The 18,048-nt window shown below is 34.4% G+C and overlaps 3 protein-coding genes across 7 annotated transcripts in view; 2 read left to right on the top strand and 1 right to left on the bottom strand.

Annotated features, from left to right (window-relative positions):
• Nucleotides 1-5,498, top strand: part of adamtsl3 (ADAMTS-like 3) — a 231,238-nt gene extending 225,740 nt beyond the window's left edge. For 2 of the 3 annotated variants that reach the window (XM_067401093.1, XM_067401091.1), the window contains one exon: nt 2,467-5,497. In XM_067401093.1, the coding sequence (XP_067257194.1) occupies nt 2,467-2,585 (119 nt within the window). In that variant the 3' untranslated portion in view covers nt 2,586-5,497. Of the gene's footprint in view, nt 1-2,466 lie in introns of all 3 variants that reach the window. The other variant, XM_067401094.1, reaches the window with a different exon arrangement.
• Nucleotides 5,499-5,501: 3 nt separating this feature from the next.
• Nucleotides 5,502-10,761, bottom strand: saxo2 (stabilizer of axonemal microtubules 2). Its single transcript, XM_067401095.1, has 4 exons — nt 10,642-10,761; nt 9,988-10,167; nt 8,293-8,495; nt 5,502-6,485 (listed from the first exon to the last, which is right to left on the bottom strand). Exons 1-4 carry the CDS (start codon nt 10,677-10,679, stop codon nt 5,515-5,517), a joined length of 1,392 nt encoding a protein of 463 aa, XP_067257196.1. The 5' UTR covers nt 10,680-10,761; the 3' UTR covers nt 5,502-5,514.
• Nucleotides 10,762-10,835: 74 nt separating this feature from the next.
• efl1 (elongation factor like GTPase 1) overlaps nt 10,836-18,048 on the top strand; it is a 148,077-nt gene continuing 140,864 nt past the window's right edge. For 2 of the 3 annotated variants that reach the window (XM_067401090.1, XM_067401088.1), the window contains exons 1-7: nt 10,836-10,869; nt 11,616-11,716; nt 11,822-11,889; nt 13,537-13,621; nt 14,023-14,156; nt 14,561-14,698; nt 16,618-16,835. In XM_067401090.1, the coding sequence (XP_067257191.1) occupies nt 11,626-11,716; nt 11,822-11,889; nt 13,537-13,621; nt 14,023-14,156; nt 14,561-14,698; nt 16,618-16,835 (734 nt within the window). In that variant the 5' untranslated portion in view covers nt 10,836-10,869; nt 11,616-11,625. Of the gene's footprint in view, nt 10,870-10,920; nt 11,211-11,615; nt 11,717-11,821; nt 11,890-13,536; nt 13,622-14,022; nt 14,157-14,560; nt 14,699-16,617; nt 16,836-18,048 lie in introns of those variants that run through there. The other variant, XM_067401089.1, reaches the window with a different exon arrangement.

Here is an 18,048-nt window from a genome sequence, read left to right as displayed (position 1 = left end):
CCAGAAAAAAAAGTTGTTAAATTAGGAGAACAAATTCCTTAAATTATAAGGAAAATGTTGTTAAATTTCAAGAAAAAAAGTCGAGATAAAATGTTGAGAATAAAGTCATTAAATTACGAGAAAAAACTCGTTAAATTTCAAGAAAAAAGTTGAGATAAAATGTTGAGAATAAAGTCATTAAATTACGAGAAAAAAACTCGTTAAATTTCGAGAAAAAGGTCGAGATAAAATGTTGAGAATAAAGTCATAAAATTACGAGAAAAAAGTCGTTAAATTACGAGAACAAATTAATTAAATTATGAGAAAAAAGTCGTTAAATTACAAGAACAAACTCGTTAAATTACGAGAAAAAAAGTTGTTAAATTACGAGAACAAAATCGTTAAATTACGAGAACAAACTCGTTAAATTTCGAGAAAAAAGTCGTTAAATTACGAGAACAAACTCATTAAATTACAAGAAAAAGTTGTTAAATTACAAGAACAAATTTGTTAAATTACAAGAAAAAAGTCGTTAAATTACGAGAACAAACTCATTCAATTACGAGAAAAAAATTGTTAAATTACGAGAACAAATTCGTTAAATTATAAGGAAAATGTCGTTAAATTTCGAGAAAAAAGTCGAGATAAAATGTTGAGAATAAAGTCATTAAATTACGAGAATATACTCATTAAATTACTAGAAAAAAGTTGTTAAATTATGAGAACAAATTCTATAAATTACGAGAATAAATTTGTTAATTTAATGACTTGATTTATTCTCAACATTTTATCTCAACTTTTTTCTTGAAATTTAACATTTTTCTCATAATTTAACGAATTTGTTCTCGTAATTCAACGACTTTTTCCTCATAATTTAATTACTTTATTTTCAACATTTTCTCGAAATTTAACATGTTTTTTCTCGAAATTTAACAACTTTAATCTCGAGATGGTTTTATTTTCTTTTTATAGTTGCTTGGCCCTAATCCTCCTCCGTATAGTCAAGCAAAAATCTAATCATATTAATTACCATTATGTGTCAGACGTGGTAAAGAGCGATACCATTGTGCAGCTTTTATCTCAGTAAGTTGACCGAGTGGATCTCTGAGCTGGTGTGAGTGAGTGGAGGCGGGGCTAATTTGCATATTCATTGATCCGCGTATACTTAATGAGGCAAGGGTGTAGAGTTACATTCAAGCTATTTCATGGCATGAAAAAAACTTTTTAATATGTAATTTTGGTGATCAAAGATGAGTTCTAAGGGATACAATTATGGACTACAGGAGGAATCTAAGACTGGGTCTTAAAAACTAGTTTGACCAACTAGCAGTTAAAGGGATAGTTCACCCAAAAATGAAAATTTGCTGTTAATTTACTCACCCTCGGGTCATCCAAGATGTAGGTGACATTGTTTTTTTCCTTTCTCTTTGATTTATATAATGGAAGTCAATGGGTTATTAATAAATAAAAATTAATAAATATCCTGACGCATCCCGGCTTTATAACGGCAGTGAACGGGACCAAGTTTGAAGCTCAAGAAAGTGCATCCATCCATCATAAATTTTACTTCATAACTTGTTAAATATGGATATTTTTCTTACACAAAAGCAGCGCTTCACTTCGGAAGTACTTTATTAACCCCAAGAGTATGATGGATGGATGCACTTTGTTCAGCTCATACTCATCACTGCCTGCTCGGATGTGTCAGGATATTTATTAATATATCTCAGATTGTGTTCATCAGAAAGAATAGTCATATACAACTAGGATGGTTTGAGGGTTAGTAAAGCTTGGGCTAATTTTCATTTTAAAGTGAACTAATCTTTTGATTTTGTTTTGTCTGTATATGTTTTATTGAATCTCAATGTGACGGCACCCATTGACTTCCATTGTATGAATCACAGAGGACCAGTTTCAGCTAAAAATCTTCTGTACAAAAGACACCTATACTGTATCTTGGACGGCGTGAGTAAATTAACAGCAAATTTAAATTTTTGGGTGAACTATACCTTTAACCAAGGGGTAATTAGTCTTGCCTTAATCTTATTTTAGGAAACAGGTTCTCCCTGTAGGGTAAAGAGTAATAACAAATTCTTCAAATATTTCACCTCAAGTGAAAATATATTATTAAAAATTAGTAATAGTTAATAATTTTTATTAATAGTAATTAATAAAAATAATTTATTTTTAAAGACTCATTAACAATAAAAATGACTGCATGTTCAGAACTGTCATTATTATTTATCTTTTCATGTTTAAATTTGTTTTTGTTAACTAGTTTATTTCAGTCTATTGTGGAAAATGTATTAAAATGTTATCAATATGATTAGTTTAACTTCTGCTTTGTGTTTATTTGTCTGGGTTAGTCTCTGTTTTAATGTTTACATTTGTGTAATGTATTTTAATGATTCATGTGTGAATTGTGCTTTTGAAAAGTATAAATAACCGTGTCATCTACTTAACCTATTTTTATGTGTGTTTCTCTAGGTGAGTGTACGGACAGAACCCACTACTGTCCTGTGGTGAAACGTCTCAAGCTTTGCCCTGTGGATCTGTACCGGCAACGCTGCTGCCAGACCTGCTCACAGGACACTAGCGCCACCTAGTGCACACCAGAGGCCAAACTAACAGATGCCCTTTTCAGTCACCGCACTGATTGTCTCTCGTAATACAGAATATCGTTTAAATCGTGCAAACCCTTGGACACCTGGAGTGTGTGGACTAAAAGATGTCTACTGGTGGCAGACGTGTGTTTTCTGGACTACATTTCACTGGATGCTTTTTCACAATCATCAGAAGTCCAAAGAGAAAATCACTTGATGAGATTCGAGACTTGTCTCTTTGCAGATTTCATTTGATCTTGCCCTGAAAGTGATATTGTATGTGTATTAATTTAAGAGACATGCCTTTTTTTCTTGTGGATATGAGAGGACAATCTTATTGGACCATTCACCTATGTGAAGGAAATTAAAATGAAAGCATCTTGAGTGTACATAATGCACTGATGCTAATAATATCAGTAGTGCACAACTTGGGAGTATTAAGAGAGACATTTTCAGAGTCCTACCCTAAAGTCAACATGAAATACTGTCGCAACCCATTTTACTTCTTTAACCTGAGTTGGATACTTCAGAGTGAAATAGGACATTATAGAAAAATATATATACAGCTAAATCCATTAGGACTTGATTGGTTGGTGAATGGAGTCAGGTGGGCAAAGCTATCCAGGATCAGGTTATCTTACTTTTGTGCTGGTTTTTCAAAGCAAAATTGGATTGGATCACCCTGATCATGATGCACACTTTTTTCAGATTACCAAATCTGGATTACTTGTGTTCTATGGAGCCCCTAAAGGGACATTGTGATAAAAAGAATATGAGATGGGGAAAAACTACAGCTTTTGGGTTCTCTCAGAAAAGTTTTTTGTAGTGTTCACCCGCCCAAAAAAACAAAAAACAAATAACTTTTGACTGGTTCATGTCTTATGATTGTGGCAATTTAGTTTACAAACTGTGATAAAAAACCCACTTTGAATCAAATATAGTATTTTTGTTTGATATTTACAGCTGTCAATTGCACCATAATTATTTTTTTTTTACTTTACAGTAGGTTACCGAACGGTGGAGCCTAATGTCTAATTTTAATTTATTACTTTAACAGTTAAACTAGTCAAGAACAAAAAAAAAAAAAAAAAAAAAAATGTGTGTATGTATATTACATGTTGTATTTTTCTATTACATTTTTGTTTGTGAAATCTACCCTTTTGATGGGATCAGTATAATCCAGATTTTTGGGTCAAAGGTCTTACTAAAAAGTTTTGAACACAAATGATTGATGATTTTATCCAGATCAAAACCAAGACTGGATTTTTGTGATCTAATCGGATTTCAGAATCCTTTTTTTCCCAATGAACAACCCATTTTCAAGATTTGATCCAAATTACTTTTGAACAACTGGCCCTAAACTGCCAATAATTTGTATTTTACTTTTGTCTACTATGCTGCAACCAAATTGCCTGCAAGGGATCTTAATAAAGTTGAACTTAAAAAATGTAAGCCACTGGGACGGCTGTCACTCACTCTATTGCATCAATAGATGCAATATAATACAAAGTATTTTTTTCCAAAATCAAGTTTTAATTGTATTTTTGTGCCGTAACCCTAGGGGCGGGAACGTGTGCACTTACTAGACATTCTCATTGTAGCGTTCAGTGCTTCAAATAACATGCAAATGCTGATAAATTGTGCACAATAAGAGCAGTAGCATGTTTTAAGAAAGTAAAAAGGGTTCATTTTGTTTTCATGTTGACTTTATTACAAAATGTGTTAATATGGGTGTAGAATGTATGACAGAAAACCCGTTGACTGATTGAAATGGCATGTGCCATAAACGTCACATTTCTCCAGCCGTCTTTTAGATGTACGTTTTGTGTTCAAACAGAGTGCTGCATTGTAAAATATGTCTTGTATATAATGTGTTTTTAAGTGCAATATTGTACATTGAGTGTAGAAAGTTTGGATTTTATTTTCTTACATCTTGGTTTAGTTTGTCTTTATTATCCATATTTAAGATTAAACACAACACAGACCTACGTACTTATAGCACCTGAAGTGGATTTTCCATATCTCTAATATAATGCTTTCCTACTGGCCTTTATGCATGTATTTTAATTACATCAACAAATGTTGTACATAAGACACTCACAGAGGTTATCCATGAATTTACTCGTATTGCAATGTGGAGAAGGCATCGCTACATGAATCTGTTGAGGAAGCGCTAGTTTTGGTACTATTCACGTCAATATAGCAAACAGTCTATGTGATACAAATACAATAAAATACAGTTTTACAAATCACTTTATATATCTTTATAATTATTGATCCCTTTTTATCCTAAACAATCAAATGTGTAATGTTTAAATCATGCTTTATGTGGTTTATTCAAAAGGCTGCATTTATTTGATAAAAAAAACAGTAATATTATTGAATATTATTACCATTTAAATAACTGTTTTGTATTTTCAGAGTCACATGATCCTTCAGAAATCCTTTTAAAATGCAGATTTGCTGCTCAAGAATTATTTCTTAATATTTTCTATGTTGAAAACAGTTGTGCTGCTTCATATTTTAGATTTTTTCCATTCTTTGATAAATAGAAAGTTCAAAAGAACCATGTTTATTTTAAATATAAATATTTTTAACATAAATTTCTGCTGTCACTTTTGATCAATTTAATGTATCCTTTTAAAATAAAATTATATATTTTTTTTAAAAACAGTATAGTAAAACGGTGGTGTATATATGAATATTGATAATTTTATGTGAAAAACTGATTTGTATAGATAAATATAGTATTGCACTGCATGTTTATATCATTTCAGTTCCATCCTATTGAAAATCAAAAACTAGCTACTATTGTAAACTATGTATAATCAGTAAATCATAATTCATGACAATTCCCCAAAGGACCACAGTAATTTAGAGAGATCATATTCTAGTTTGTGTCATCTTTACTAGAAATAACATGATGACTTTCTTAAGCTGTCAAGACCATTTCCTTCGGAGTCTCCATCCTGTCAGCGGACGACGTCTTGCGGAAGAAACGGTGGCCTTGATCATCGCAGTTTTCGAAAACAAACCCCGGTGGAGACTCGAAACTGGCCGGACACATGCCGATCCTCTTGGGCGTGAACTCCGAGCGGTACATGGTCTCGTTCTGCAGGGGGGCATCAGTCCGCAGTGGAGCATTTTGGGGCTTGAAGCTGAGACTAGGCTGAGCTTCATGCTGGATGAAATGGGCCCTGAAGGTGGTCAGATCTTCCATTTTCCCACTGGCTCGCTGGATTTCCTCTTGCTTCCGGATCACGCTTTGACGTTGCGCCACCCACGGCTGGAAGTCGTCCCTCATGGTGGTGTTGCCCTGGAAGGGCCTGGAAGACTTTGTGGGAAGTGAGAACGGTTTGGCGGAAACGAAGGGTTGGATTTGGTGCTTGATGTAGTCGGTTTGTGAGGTGGTTGTCAAGTCCATGTGTCCCGTGGGACTCTGGTACTCCACCGATTTCTGCATCTGCCGGAGGGAGACGGGCCACTGCTGGAAATGGTCACGAAATTCCGTGCTGCTCTGGAAGGGCTTGCTGGATCCCACTTTGACCGCCTCTGGCTTGTAGCTTTTGGGCAGCTGACTCGGCAGGCCTTGGTAGTCCTGACGGTGGGTAGTGAGGTCCTGGAAAGGGACATTGCTGGGTTTGTACTCTTCTGGAGGTTTAAAGTAACGGGCTTCCAGAGCGTGTGGCACATACGAGAGCTTGTTACTGGTCAGGTTTTCAAAAGGAGCATCGGATAGCTTGGCTACGTTAGAGGGCTTGTAGCTCTCGCGTGGCACAAGGCCTCGGTGGATGAAATCATCCTGGAATGTCGTGAAATTTCCAAATTTTTCAGCAGGAGGTTGATAGGTTGTATCAGGCTTCGTCAATTCCCGTCTGCTGATCTCCCACTGACGAAAATCCTCTTTAAAAACATCATGCAAAACTTTTAAGAAAGGCACTTACTATAATAACTCATTTTTTTCTGCATTTCACTCGAGTACTAGTCTAACTGTGTACTGCAGATGTTTTTGGCTTTTATGATACAGTACCATTCAAAAGTTTGGGGCCAGTAAGATTTTTTTGGTAACACTTTACAAGGTTTCAGTAGTTAACTAATTTAGTTAACCATCTGGTCCTCTTCGTTTAGGGGTCACACTTGGCTCCTCTGCGGTCAAAAGTGTCTGAAGCCTTGAAATGTTACTTTTTTTTTTTTTTTTTTTTTTTTCCTCAGGAAAACCACAGTATTATATTTTTGTTTAATAATATTTTTTGATTATTATTTACAATTTTGAGGGTATTTTATGATACTATGCAATATTTATACAATTTTTATTAGCTATTTTTTTTTCTCATTGAAAATAATACACATTTTTTTCTAATATATTTTTAAATAATTTTTCAATTAAAACAGTATTCCATGTTAAAATAGAGACAAGGCATTTAAAATCCAATTTTTGAAGGCAGATTAGTGCCATCTGGTGGGAGTAAAAAAAGAAAAGTATCTGTAATGCCATGGTGTAACCACTAGATTCCTATATAGTTCTATATAAAGTGGCTTATAAATTCTCTAGTAGTTTTTAGACATAAATACTTATTTTTATTAAGTTGTGGATATGGATTTATCTCAAATTCCCAAATACATTTTGTCAAGGTTTAGATTTTTTCTTTTTGAAATGTTGATTTGAAGTGTCAGTTTTTGCATTAATTTTACTACAGTCAAACCTGAACAGAGAGAAAGATATTTTGTTACACATAACATCAAAATTCAATAAATATATAATTAATTTATTCAATAAATAATTCACAGTGGCTGAGTTTTCATATTTTTTCGTATTTCCCATTCATTTTCTATGTCGGTTTCCGATTTTTGACCGCAAAGGAGCCAAGTGTGTCTGTTTTTTTTGACCCTTTAACATATCCGAATCATGTCCATTATTTTTTTGGTGTGTTAACATATCTAAAGTGACCAAAGTCACCAAGTCTGTTTAAAAAAATGTTCTGTCATTTTTGACCAAAGAAGAACAGACGGTTAACATGAACTATTAACAATGATTTTACAGCATTTATTAATCTTGGTTAGTGTTAATTTCAGCATTTACTAATACATTATTAAAATCAAAATTTGTATTTGCTAACATTAGTTATGCACTGTGAACTAACATGAACAAACAGCTAACAGCTGGATTTTTATTGACCAAAATTAACAAAGATTAATAAATACAGTACCAAATATATTGCTAGTTCATGTTAGCTAATACACTAACTAATGTTAACAACTAAGACCTTATTGTAAAGTGTTAAAGTTTTTTTTTAATGTTTTTTTAATAGAAGTCACATGATCCTTCAGAAATCATTCTTCTAATATGCTGTTTTGTCGCTTCTTAAATATTGAAAACAGTTGGGCAGGAAACTGATTTTTCAGGATTCTTTGATGAATACAAAAAAACAGCATTTATTTCAAATATTTTGTAACATAAATGTCACTTATGATTAATTTAATGCATCACTGCTGAATAAAAGTATAATTTTTTTCAAAATAAATTAAATCTTACTGACTGCAATCTTTTGAACAGAAGTGTAAATTGTTTGTGATGCTCCTTATAAGCTGCTCTCTATAAAAGTGTCTGCTAAATCAATACATTTACATACAGTTGATAGATGAGGTTGCTTCAGAAATGCTCCAGTAACTGTATGCATCACATGACCTAACTGACCTAAAGTGTCATTACCTTTATAGGTGGGTATGGTGTCCAGTTTTGCATTCTTGCTGTATATTCTCTCTTTAGGGCGTGTAGGAACAAATGGTGTCACGTCATATGGGTTGAAGTCTTGATTATAGGTCGTTCCTAAGTCAATCTCTCCAGACTTGGGCTTGTACACGACCTGCTGCCTCTCAGGGCGACGGGTGACCGGATATGGGATATAGTCCATCCTGACAAAACAGAAAAACAGGAAGGTGTTTTAGAAGGAGATCGAGGAGCTGTTCCAACATCTAGTGAGCTGCTACTTTACACTTTGCATGTCTGATCCAGTGAATAGGTGAATTGTTAATGTATAAAACTGTACAGACTAGCCATGAATTATTAAATTGTATTATTAAATTCTAAGCATAGTAGGGAAACCGCCTTAGTGAGAGTCACTAATAGGGTTGCAAAATTCAGGGAATTTTCCAAGCTGGGAGCTCTCCATGGGAATTAATGGGAATAAACAGGGAATTTGCAAAATTGCAGGTTAGCCTATAACAGAGTTCTTAAATGTAGTTGAAAAAAAAAAACATCTTGCAGCATAATTTTGGTTAAAACAACCATATTTAATGCAATTTTAGTTGATTTTTTACCCTGCACATTCCTCAATCACATTCACACAGCACACTGCTTACTGCAGGGATATTGAGGACACACCCCCTGAATGCACTGTGCATTCTCCCAGTCCATAACATGCTCATTTGATCAAAAATACAGAAAAAAAACAAAAAACAAAACAAAAACAAAAACAAAAAAAAAAAACGGTAATATTGTGAAATATAACTACAATTTAAAATAATGGTTTTCTTTTTTAATATACATTAATATACAATATATTTCTGTGATGCAAAGCTGAATTTTCAGCATCATTACAGTCTTCAGTGTCACATGATCCTTCAAAAGTCATTCTAATGTTAATTTGATGCTCAATTCATCAGTGTTGGAAACAATTGTGCTGCTTAATATTTTTTATAACCTGTGATACATTTTTTTTTCCGGTTTCTTTGATGAATAAACATTTAAAGAGCAGCATTTATTTAAAATATAAATCTTTTGTAATACACTACCGTTCAAAATTTTGGGGTCAGTAATTTTTTTCTTTCTTTTTTTTGAAAGAAACAAATACTTTTATTCAGCACGGATGTGTGAAATTGATAAAAAAGGTGATATTAAAGTGATATTGTTAGGAAAGATTTCTACTTTGAATAAATTATATGTTTTTAAAACTTTTTTATTAATCAGTGAATCCTGAAAATAGTATTACAGGTTCCAAAAAAAAAAAAAAAAAAAAACTGTTTCCAACGTTGATAATAACTGAGTATCAAATCATCATATTAGAATGATTTCTGAAGGATCATGTGACACTGAAATAAATAAGAATTGCTGCAATAAAAATATATTTATTTTATATATTTACTCAATTAGAATTAATTGAACGCGAAAAGTAAATAACTGTTATTTACTGTTATGACCAAAAAAAAAATGTTTATGTTTGTATATGATACATTTTATATAAATATTATAAATTTCCAATGAATTCCCATAAATTCCTGTTAAGTTTCCAAATTGGAATATTTCCAAAATTCCCCAGGTTAAGTTCCCATGGTAAATTTCCGGAAATTTACCAGAAACTTTCCGCCCCTTTGCAACCCTACTCAAGTGTAAGTAATATCTCTGTACCTGAAGGTCGTCGTTCCGTCCATCATGTCCTGATGAGCTTTATACTGCAGTTGGGGCTTGAGGCTCTTGGGACGGGTGTGACCTTTATACGCAGGATACTTCTCCGAGTACTCCGACAACACATTAGTCTGACTGGCTTTCTTGTAAAGTGCTGTCGGCTTATGTGTGCAGCGGTGACGGCTGAAGACAACGGAGAAGCATATTAGGCAGAGGGTCCATTGTGTAAAAACAAACTCATTAACATGTCTTTCACCATGAGATTCTTCTTCTCAGTACCTGCTGTACCTTTACTGGACATGTTTGTGTAGTCAAGGGCAACAACTAGGCTATGTAACAAACTCTGTCACTAAGTCTGTAGCTAAAGCATCAATCCCACACACACACACACACACACACACACACACACACACACACACACACACACACACACTTGCTTTCTCCATATTCTCTTTGCTCTACTAACGTATTCAAGACTTAAATAGCAATTATTTAAAATGAAAAACACAAAATAATAAAACATTTCTGTCACTGAAGATTAGTTTGTTCCATTACTTGATATTCCTTCTACAATTTACCTATCAATTATTCAAAACACCTTCTCGGGCTTCAGAAATGACTACACAAACAAAGCAACATAAACAAGTACACTCTTACCCACAACTGCACATCTTACAGATACAGAGCCGTGTCATTTTCGTCGATTTATTGAGGAAAAGTTTGATTTTTTCCCTCACTCACGCACTCGCTGCTTTCCTGTACGCGTCTCGTTTCCCCTGGCAACCACTGTTTGCAGCGTCCTGGTGATGACGCAGCGTAACGTGTTACGTATGACGCCTGCGACGGTCAGCACGCACATTACGCTTCCTGGAGTGGAGGAAACATGTGAGTATCTGTTGTCATTTCTTCTTATGCTGCTGCTGCTGATGATAAAGTTTATACAGCAAATGGATCGTTGAATATCCATAGCATTTATAATGGGATTCGCTTTAAAGTGTTGCGCTGTTATATATGTTTATATATCAGTTTTTAGCCTTAGTTGTTTTGAAAAGTTGCATCTGCTCGTGTCAAATAAGTCTCTGAATGAGTGAATATGAGAAATAACGTGCTGAAATCTCCAGCACACACACGGATTTGGATTTAAAGAACGAGTTTTGCCAATTGATCGACTTTATATCCACATCTATATAGATAATTATTTTGTACACACTTGAAAATTGCAGTAGGTAACAAAATGTCAAACCAAGAAGCATTTAAATGTCAGTACACACAGAATATTTAACAAAAATAAGTTTTTTTTAGTTTTGAAATGATTAAACTGATTGACATACAATTCTAAATGACTGATCTAATGCTGCTGTCAGGTCTTTAAGGTCATTTTTAACTATTCAGGATGTGATAATGTGTCTAAACCACCACATTTGAATGTATTTATGTATTTATAATAACATAAATTCAAAATAGTTAATGAAAGTGTAGTATTATTATCTCTGGAATGTCTTACTTTTATTACAGGAATAAAAACCTATTTAGTTATATAATGCAATGGCATCACAGATTTTCAAGTGTCCAAATGCTATCTTGGCTTATTGTTTATGCATTTGTAATAATGATGATCTTCATCTTCATAGAAAGTCAAAAATGGGTCACACAAGTTTGGAGAAGATAATTGCACTGCAGAAGAAAACGACACAGATCAGAAATCTGTGTATTCTTGCTCATGTAGATCATGGTGAGTGTGAAGTATGATCTTTGTTTTTGTTAACTGTCAAGAGTCTAACATAAAATATTTGTTGTAACTTCAAACTTTGTGTTTGTAAATGTGTGTTGCCCACAGGGAAGACAACATTAGCCGACTGTCTGGTGGCGAGTAATGGTATTATATCCAGTCGTTTAGCTGGAAAGGTAAGTGGACCTAAAGCAAAATGATCAGTGATTACACAATAACTACATGCTACACAATTACTAATATTTTATTTATTTATTTTTATTTTTTATTTTTTACACATATTTTGTGTTTTTCAAAATACAATTCAAATATGATTACAATAAAACTATGACAATGACAATGCATTTTTAGTTACATATTGTTATCAGGGTTGTTGTTAACTAAAACCATAAAAAAAAATCTTAACTGAAATAAAGTATAAATAAAATAAAGTACAAATATTAGATAATAAAATTAAAATTTTAACGAAAATTAGAAATAAGAAATAAGTTGAATTTGAAGTACTTAAAGGTGCAGTATGTAGGATTTCTGTCCGCTAGAAGCCTATTCAAATCAAAGGCGTAGCTTGATGACGCCAAGTTTGAGCACGTAATCTTGGGACATTTGGTCTTCACCTCAACGGATGGTGCGAAATAATCGGGATAGGACTCGGGAAGAAATCATGTTCATGGATTAGATTATTAACGTTACTGTAGCAGAGCAGGAGCGAGTGTTGTGGAGCTGAACGAGGAGCTGGAGTGATTGCGCAACACGCCTCACGAGCAGCGGGACTTTTATTATGACACAGTCGCCGGCGCCGCTTTTCCGGTCATGAGTATGAGGTAACGCAGCTCTGTTTATCATATTAGATACATTTGAGTGTGTTGAAAATGATGTTATAACGTTACTCTGTGCGTTCGCTCGGCGGCTGCTGTGAGACACTGTTACACACTGCAGTAAGATAGATCGATTTTACAATATCATATTAAATGCTGGATGATTGTGTTGATAAATGGCATGGGATTCATTTTAAAACGTATTGTATGATGGAGAAAATGCTGTATTACTGTTACTAAAAATAAAGCTGCATCTGATTATGCTATGTTAGCTACTTCACAAAACAGTGTTTTTCTCTGAGGCATGGTAAAGCATGAGACTCGCAAAAAATCAAGAAAATTAGATTTAAACAATAAGACTAAACGTGTGGAGCTATATAACAATAGCTAGTTTTCTGTCTATAAATATATCAAAACAGTTGTTCCCTTGTCTATTAAAACATGTAAATATATTAAAGCGTCTTTGGTGTTTCCATGGTTTCTACAAAATCAAACCGAAAACCGAGGGTAACGCTGGTATGACGCAACTGACAGGCGACTCCTCACACGTCCCGGAGCCTTGGTTAAAATTACAATTTTCACACGATTTACAAATAGTTGGAAACATTTTGGGATATTGTAAGTACTCAAGTGAACAAAACATATAACACTGACCTAGTGGTTTTTGGATATTTTACTGCAAAATTATTACATATTGTACCTTTAAATGATTAAATCCTAAACTAAACTGAAAAAATAAATAAATAAATATATATATATATATATATAAATATATATGCAGTTTTAACTCATTTTAAGTCAATTGACTGAATTTGACAGTGTCTTGCACTATATGTTGATTTTTTTTTTTTTTCATGTAGTCAACATTTCTGTCAGTTTTTAGTCTAACACACAAGCAGTATGCTTAACTCCAACAATAACTGTTAGCTACCCATACAATCAGTAGGAAATAATTGGTTTGCTTGAAATTATGTGAAATGAAATGCCGTTTTCTGTCTGTTCCTGTAGCTGAGATATCTGGACAGCAGGGAAGATGAGCAGATCAGAGGAATCACGATGAAGTCCAGCGCTATTTCATTACATTACGCAACAGGTAATGCCATCAAGCCGCGAATACTGAATTGAGCTCTTTTTCATATGTTCTTATGCTTGAAATTGCCTGTATTGGCGATTATCCTAGTAAACATGTCTTAAGTGAATGTAAACATTTGAGAAAGATAATGTGTATCAGTGTATTGGATCCGTGCAGCTCTTAAAGTGACAGCAGCCTAATATTCCTGCTGCCGTCTGTGTTCTTAATGTTAATCAAATGAAAAATCACACACTGCTCTTGACTGAATAACTTTAATAAGGATTAATCTGATTAATTTACACAGTGAAGACTATGCAGTGTTATTTTACCTTTGATTGCTTTATTAAATATCTGTAGGCAGTCCGTAGCTTTACTGATTCAACACTGTGTATTGCTGTAACTCACAGTCTTTGTCGTTGCAGGAGGAACTGACTACCTCATTAATCTGATCGACTCTCCCGGTCATGTGGACTTCTCCTCGGAGGTGTCCACTGCCGTCAGACTGTGTGATGGGGCCATTGTTGTGGTTGATGCCGTGGAGGGAGTGTGTCCGCAGGTATCATCCATGACTTGAGTGTGTTTTCTCAGGCAGGTTTCACTGTATAACTGCGTAGAAATTACACGCTGTTATGCACTTTTTATTTGTTCATTAATTCAAATGTAAAAATAGTTTATGTTTTATTGGCTTCTCTGATTACAACTTCAGAAACAAAAACGGCATTGGTAAGAATGATTCAGTAAATTGTTTCTTTGTTCAAAACACTGGTTCTTGATTTGTTTGTACCATCACATCAGATGTTCACGAAAATCATCAAAAATGATCACGTTTAAATAATGTAAAAATCTTTATTATAGAGACTTTTATTTCTTAAATTTTGAATCTGATTGTCAACAACAGTTGTGTTGTAAAGTTGATGTTTACATCATCCTGTAACAGCATCTCGTTCCTTTCTGCTTTAGACACAAGTTGTTTTACGACAAGCTTGGCTGGAGAATATCCGTCCTGTTCTTGTCATCAACAAAATTGACCGGCTGATTGTGGAGCTGAAACTCACTTCACAGGAGGCGTACGCTCACCTGCAGAAAATACTAGAGCAGGTGAGGCAGAGCTCCGAAACATGGCCACACAATCCAAAATATGGATTCATGACATACTTTTATGACATTTTATTTTTTATATAAGATCAACTTATACTGTTGAAAACTGTTTATACTGTCTTGCTTTTTTTTATTTATTTTTTTAATGTATTTTTATAATTTATACAAACATCCAATATTATGGTCAGTAAAATTGTCTTTTTAAACATATGTTGCTGATATGTTTATTCAGCAAGGACACATTAAAGGGTTAGTTCACCCAAAAATGAAAATAATGTCATTTATTGCTCACCCTCATGTCATTCTACAGACCTTCGTTCATCTTCAGAACATGAATTAAGATATTTTTGATGAAATCTGATGGCTCAGTGAGGCCTGCATAAGGAGCAATGATATTTCCTCTCTCAAGATCCATAAAGGTACTAAAAACATATTTAAATCAGTTCATGTGAGTTCAGTGGTTCTATCTTAATATTATAAAGCGACGTGAATATTTTTTGTGTGCAAAAAAACAAAATAATGACTTTTCAACATTATCTAGTGATGGGCTGATTTCAAAACACTGCTTCTGAGCTTTATGAATCTTTTGTTTCGAATCAGTGATTCGGATCTCCTATCAAACGGCTAAACTGCTGAAATCACGTGACTTTGGCGTTCCGATTCACTGATTCGATTCGTAAAGCTCTGAAGCAGTGTTTTGAAATCAGCCCATAGAGATATTGTTGAAAAGTCGTTATTTTGTTTTTTTGGTGCACAAAAAGTATTCTCGTCGCTTTAAGGCCAGAACACACCAAGCCGACACCGACAAACTAGTGGCGACGAAAACAGACTGGGGTTGGCTCACGTCAGCAGCGTCTGTGTCCAAAGTTGGCCTCACACACTAATCCAACGCTAAACAGCCGACGGCCAAGTAGCACGTCCGTTCTGCGTCTGCGCAAGATGAAATGTCTTTCCGTGCCAGCAGGTGGCAGTATCTGAACAGCCAAATTAGAATGATCAGATGGCCCAACGGACCGACAAGCTCCAACGGCGATTCAACATTTCGAATCGGCCAAAAAAAAACCAGATGAGGACCAACTTCAGCCAACGGTGCAGAACACACTGAGAAAACTTAGTCGGCTGACAAAGAAAACTGCCCGACGGCCGACCATCGGCTTGGTGTGTTCCTGCCTTTTCTAATATTAATATTGAACCACTGTCCTCACATGAACTGATTTAAATATGTGTCTAGTTCCTTTATGGATCTTGAGAGAGGAAATGTCATTGCTGGCTATGCAGGCCTCACTTGGATTTCATCAAAAATATCTTAATTTGTGTTCTGAAGATGAATGAAGGTCTTACGGGTGTGGAACGACATGAGGGTGAGTAATAAATTACATTATTTTAATTTTTTGGGAGAATTAACCCTTTAAATTGATCAAAAGTGTCAGTAAAGATATTTCTATTTACAATAAATGCTGTTTTTCTGTTTATCAAATAAATCTGGAAAAGAATGTATCACGTTTTCCGCAAATATATATGTTTTTAATACATTGATAATAATAAATATTACTTGAGCAGCAAAACAGCATATTAGAATGATTTCTGAAGGATCATGTGACAGTTTTGCATTCACATATTCTAACTAGAATAAATTTAAATAATAAACAGTATTTGATGAATAACAATTCATAAATAATAATTGCAATTTGTAATAACATTTCATATGATTATTTTTTTTTACTGTATTTTTATGTTATGTTTCTTTCAAAAACATTTCAAAAGCAGTGTTTTTGCAGGTGTGTTTGGACTGATTAGGATATTTTGAGTTTGAAAACATGAATTTTGATCCTTTATGGTATGATGTGTCTCTGAGAGATGTTTCTGTACAAAGATGAAACTCATAAGGCTTTGAATGTTTGGTTCTTCCTGTTCTATAGGTGAACGCAGTTACTGGCACGTTATTCACCTCTAAAGTTCTGGAGGAGCGAGCGGAGAAAGAAGCAGAGACTCCGAGCAGCTATGCAGAGAACGACAGCGGAGATCAGGTGTACGACTGGAGCGCGGGTTTAGAGGAAACCGATGACTCTGACCTCTACTTCAGTCCTGATCGGGGAAATGTGGTATTTGCCAGCGCTATAGACGGCTGGGGCTTCAGGTATGTGTTACACTTTCTGAAACTGAGGATGCTTCCACAATTTTTTAAAATGATTTTACCTGATGCTTTTATTAAAATTAAAGCTTACATGGTTGGCATTCACCCTTTACATCCCAGCAGTGGTTGTAGTACTTACAATGGCTCACAAGATGGCAATACAATACTAGATTTCAACATCAGGACTCCCCACCCTTCTAATGGAGCGCACATTTTTGAGGTGTTACATAACTGTGGTTTTAGATACTTGAAATAAGTGCTAAAGTACTAATACGACTGGTGTAGGTGGACATTTCTAAAAGCTGAGAAAACAGAACAGAGCACTCTGGTGAGCATGAGGACGTTTTCACACCAAAACTCACCACATTGTACACCGTTTTATACTGTAAAAACACTCGAGTAAAGTACCAATTTACATTTTTAAGATTAGATGAATAGGTCTAAAAAAAAGTTGGTCATCAATCATTTAATCACCCTTATGTCGTTCCAAACCCTGTATAATTGTCTTTAGAAACAATATGTTGTTAGACACAGTGTCTGAGCTGCTCTTTTCCATACAATGAAATTGGAATCTGACATGCTAAACACCAAAAGGGTTCCATAGGGTTCCATTGTTACTTGTTTTGAAATTTCTACATATCGTTAAGTTGTGCTGACTTTATGCAAATGAGCCTCTGAATCAGAAACACAAAAGTCTGCGTGTGCTTTTTTTGTAGAACTAAAAAAGGTGACCTAGTTAGTCACACATGGACATGTAAACTAATTCAAAGCCATTAAAAATGTTTTAGTGGAAGTATAAACTTAAGCTTCAGGTTCTTTATGTAAAAACATAATTATTTATGCATATGTAATTACATTTTAGCTAGATGATTTAAGATGCTGTACATGCACTGCATGCACTTAGACTAATATACATTTCATACATATTTTTTTTCCCCTTTCCATTTATTGATGTCAAATCAACAGACACTTTATTTTATTTTGTTTATTAATTAGGGGTCAAACCTATCGTTTCCGTTAGTGTTCTTCGTATTAAGTCTAAGGCTGCCTATAAAATTGCTTGTGGGAAGATGATGAAATATGGCACACAGATAGAGGACAGTGTGAACATTAACCACAGCAATTTTGGAGACTCTTTCCTTCTAGCGCCACCAACTGTCCGAAGTTGCACTTAAATTTATGCTAATAAATTCTGAACTTCAAGGACTAGAAACAA

Source organism: Chanodichthys erythropterus, chromosome 11, assembly GCF_024489055.1.
Source record: "Chanodichthys erythropterus isolate Z2021 chromosome 11, ASM2448905v1, whole genome shotgun sequence".
NCBI classification, from domain to species: domain Eukaryota; kingdom Metazoa; phylum Chordata; class Actinopteri; order Cypriniformes; family Xenocyprididae; genus Chanodichthys; species Chanodichthys erythropterus.
The sequence above is the reverse complement of the archived record's forward strand: the minus strand, read 5'-3'. Positions and strand labels throughout refer to the sequence as shown.

Coding starts and splice junctions, on each gene's coding strand:
- saxo2 (XM_067401095.1), bottom strand. CDS start 10,679: ATGACACGGCTCTGTATCTGTAAGATGTGCAGTTGTGG. Junction 10,168..10,641: donor TGTAAGATGTGCAGTTGTGG/GTAAGAGTGTAC, acceptor CGTTGTCTTCAG/CCGTCACCGCTGCACACATA. Junction 6,486..8,292: donor CACCATACCCACCTATAAAG/GTAATGACACTT, acceptor ATGTTTTTAAAG/AGGATTTTCGTCAGTGGGAG.